This window comes from Corylus avellana, chromosome ca1, assembly GCF_901000735.1.
Source record: "Corylus avellana chromosome ca1, CavTom2PMs-1.0".
In the NCBI taxonomy this organism is placed as follows: Eukaryota; Viridiplantae; Streptophyta; class Magnoliopsida; order Fagales; family Betulaceae; genus Corylus; species Corylus avellana.
In genome coordinates, this window is record NC_081541.1 from 39,179,962 (window position 1) to 39,183,889 (window position 3,928).

Sequence of the window (3,928 nt, forward strand, 5' to 3'; positions counted from 1 at the left end):
TTTTGGACCTTTAAAAGTGGTTTCAATTTTTTTTAACAGACGAGTATTTTTTTTCTTCAAACAGACTTTTTGAGTATTAAACACATGTTTAAGCTCCTCAAACGCACATTCGAACAGACTCGAAGGCTCTAAATAATCCGGGGTAGCTAGATATGTGCTTGACCATACTAAGAATGACACATTAAAAGATTAAAAAAACTAGCAAATTAACATAAAGAAAAATGACAATTAGGTCTAGAATTAATAAATATAGCCTCAGAAAATACAAGTGGTCTAAGAACAATTTATATTCAAAGAAATGATTGGATTTTGTTGGACAGCATGAAGGGAATAGAATCAGCAGCCCTTTTGAAGTTGGTGGAGATAGATTACATTAATGTTCCTTTAATTTATACCACAAGCTAGATATCATCATCATCCACCTTCTTTTGTGCAAAACCATATATTATATTAAAATGTAGCAAACATTCGAAATCCTTGCATATCTTCTGTCTTTTTAACCTGCGTGTGATATATATATACATATATATAGATATAAAATTAATTATTTCGTCAATCAATTAGGTTAATAATAAAAGTGTTATAGGTAGAAAGGAAATTTACCCATTGCTTTTCTGCAAACAGAGAGAAGAACGATGAAAACGGCTACACCAGCAAGGACGCCGACGATAATTGCTACTGTTTTTCCCACTTGGTCTTCGTTAGAGGAATCTACACAAATACTCAAAGCATAAAAGTTGGAATTAGTACTATGCATAAAGAGACCATAAAAGAGGTTAGGCAAGGCATCACGTTACTGTTTCATAAAGCGAAATTCTCACCATTTTTTTATTTAATATTATTTTTTTTATCAACTAGTGCTATTTATATATTTTGAACTTGCAAGTGGAGGGCCTATAAGACAAATTTTTATCAATGAGTACCGGTTCAAATCATTTAAGAGAATTAGGAGACTATTGGAGAACCCAACCCCTGATGGGCTAGCTCCAAGAAGGCCACCCATCGAAATTGCTAGGAGGTTTGATGGCCTATGGCCGAAGGCTTGAGAGGACGACTGCCCGCAATTAGAGCCTAGAAAACCTGGTGACCTACAACCTAAGTAGCTCACTAAGAATCCGAAGGTATTATCACCAATTTGCAACTCTTGACTACTAATTTCTTACTCTGCCAACTTCGTCAACGGCCTGTTCACATCATGCACTCTCCTAACAAAGTTGGGGAAGGAATCTTCATGTCAGTAATATACTACAGGCAGGAATTTCAAAAACCCTAGGAAGAAGGCTTTAACATAAGGGTATTCATTTAGGTATGTCAAATTTATCTCCTACCACACTAACTAACTTGAACATCGGAATGGTCTCGCCGGGTCGACCACTTCTCTTATTCTCTCTCTTTTCTTTTTTATTAATTTTATTTTTAGATCTTCCTCCTAACTTCATTGTATTATCAAGAAGTTTTTAAACTTTAAAAAAGTTGAGGAAGAATCTGAATCTTTTCAGTATTTGGATTTGAATGATTGTCTTGAAATTTGCAGCTTATCTTTTCTTTTCGTACCTAATAAAGCTACAAGAAGAATCATGACATACTTTATTTAAATGGGACATTGGCGCTAATAATATTGTTAAAGGATGGGATTGACTCATTGATAGTTTAATAATAGAAGAACAACTTTTGCACCCAAAAACAATCACTAGCTTTGATCGAAACAAAAAGAATAAAAGAAATTATTTAAATTTTAAAAGCATAAAGATGAAAGAGTGGAATAGCACTTAGAATGGAGGTTCCCAAAAGAGCAGCTGAAGGCCTAGTGCCCCATAATGCTTTGCTTTATAGAAAGACTAATTGGTGACAATTGGCTTTTGAAAAAAATTCATCTCTCTCCCTGGAAAGAACTAAAATGGTCAATGTGTTTCCCCTAAGTAAAGTATGGAGTTTTTTTTTTTTTTTTTTTAACTTTAACTTTTTCACAATTTAGCACAAAATACCCCAGTTTGCTGAAAATGTCCACAATACCCCAGTTTCAAAATAATAATAATAATAATAATAAAAATTAAACACTAAAATTTTTATGGTGACTTGGGTCAGGATTGAAGTGACCAACTAGGAAAATGATTGAAATAGGGAGCATTCAGTTAGCGTTTTTTAGAGGGCCGGGGTAAAATTGTCATTTTAATTTTTTAGACAATTTTACCCCTCTAAAATATATTAACAGAATATTATCCAGTTGCTTTTAAAAATAATTTCTTAATTATGGTTAAATTTGTAATCTTAAAAATTTTATATGAGTATAAGAGACATTTCATCTCTTTCCGACTTGATTTAACCCTAAACCTTAATAGTATGAGTAAAATTAAAAAGGCCTCAAACATGGAATACCGACATTATAATTCAAAGTTTTGTTACAAAATTCATGATCCTTTACGAGTAAGTAATTTTATTTATGTATTTGATGTATTATATATATATATATAGAGAGAGAGAGAGAGAGAGAGAGAAATGTATTGTACGTACCTGAAGAGGAATCATAGTAGCCAGATGCCCAGTACCTGGCATAACACTGCGCCAAAAACACGTCGGCTGCAGCAGCCGATCCACAAACGCTCTTCAACTTTCCAACAGCATCAGCAACGCAAGAAGAGCAGTCAGTGGGGCTCAAATCCCCCAAGCACTGCGCAAACCCTTGTACCAAACCTGAGCTGCTCACTCTAAACCCAATCGCCCCTTGCAAATCAGCAACAACATCATCTCTCCGCCTAAAGAACTCCACATCATTGCTTACACTTTTACTGCACTTGCTGTGCCTGAGTCCCGTGTCAAGCTTCCCCAAGAAATCAACATGCTCGTATCTTATGTAGCAGCCTTCAAGTTGCAAAGAAGCTCCATAGGAATATGGACAAACCAGTCCGATTTGACTAACTGCGCTTTCGACGCATTTCGAGCAGTCGAAAATCTTCAGATCGCCCCGGCACTGGTGCAAGCCGTATACGGTGGCGTCGGGGGGCGTCGAGGTTCCGTTTCCGATGGCGAAGCTGTTGTAAGACACTTGGGAAGACGAGCTGACAGCCGAGGCTAGAAGGGAGTTGAGGTTTCCTTCAAAGGGTGAACTGGGTTGGTATTTCTCTTGAGAGCAGCCTGCATAGATGAATATGTGGCCTTTGATGGGGTAGCCATGGCTAGTAAGAGAAGAGAAGAGAACGACAAGAGAAAGAGTGGAGTTTAATAGAAGGCTTCTCAACATTTTTTTTTTTGGTTGTTTTTTCCAATTTGGCCTTCCTTTCTTTTGTTTTTATTCTGCTTGGGAAGTGATGGTGAGGGAGTGAGAGAAATGGTTTGCTTTTTGGTCTTTCTTCAATTCTCCACTGGAGCCTACTAGTAGCACAAATAGTTAGAGCATCTTTTCTAAGCATTCTACTTTCTCCTGAGAAATAGTCATAAAGATCACCAATCCTCACTACTTTCAATTTTGGCCAGAAACTCAATTTTTGCTCAGATGATTTGAATTCCAAGGTTATAGATGCCAGCCTCTTTTATCCTAAAGTAAATAAAAGTGAGTATATATGTGCCAAATAGGAGTAGGGCAAATTGCTCGTACAGCCAATAAAATGCCAAGATGGCTTTCACTTTGGAAAAGTAAGAACATCTTAACGTCTCATAAATCAACAAACAGCCCTTCAATATATATATATAGAGTTGAACTTTGTAATGCTATAAACACATTTTATTACCGTTTGTCCTAAAAGTTTAAATTATTTAATTATTTAATCAACTCTTAACGTTAGGGCTGAAATTTAAAACCGCCTAACCGCAACCGCTAACCGTTAACCGCTATAACCGCTAACCGTTAACCGCCTAACCGTCTAACCGCTTTGAAAGCGGTTAGTAAAAACCGCTAACCGCCTAGGCGGTTGCGGTTAGCGGTTAGTGGGTT

The 3,928-nt window shown here is 36.5% G+C and overlaps 1 protein-coding gene across 1 annotated transcript; it reads right to left on the reverse strand.

The window, feature by feature from the left end:
• Nucleotides 1–241: 241 nt before the first annotated feature.
• On the reverse strand, nucleotides 242–3,341 carry LOC132167207 (plasmodesmata-located protein 8). The gene is made up of 3 exons (XM_059578116.1): nucleotides 2,512–3,341; nucleotides 604–711; nucleotides 242–501 (listed from the first exon to the last, which is right to left on the reverse strand). The coding sequence occupies exons 1-3, from the start codon at nucleotides 3,236–3,238 to the stop codon at nucleotides 497–499; spliced, it is 840 nt and encodes a 279-aa protein (XP_059434099.1). The 5' UTR covers nucleotides 3,239–3,341; the 3' UTR covers nucleotides 242–496.
• Nucleotides 3,342–3,928: the final 587 nt, after the last annotated feature.

What these genes read in the sequence shown, in the direction of transcription:
- LOC132167207 (XM_059578116.1), bottom strand. Translation starts at nt 3,238, where the DNA reads ATGTTGAGAAGCCTTCTATTAAACTCCACTCTTTCTCTTGTCGTTCTC. An exon ending in CTACTATGATTCCTCTTCAG is followed by an intron (nt 712 to 2,511) that starts GTACGTACAATA and finishes GTATTTGTGTAG; the next exon opens with ATTCCTCTAACGAAGACCAA.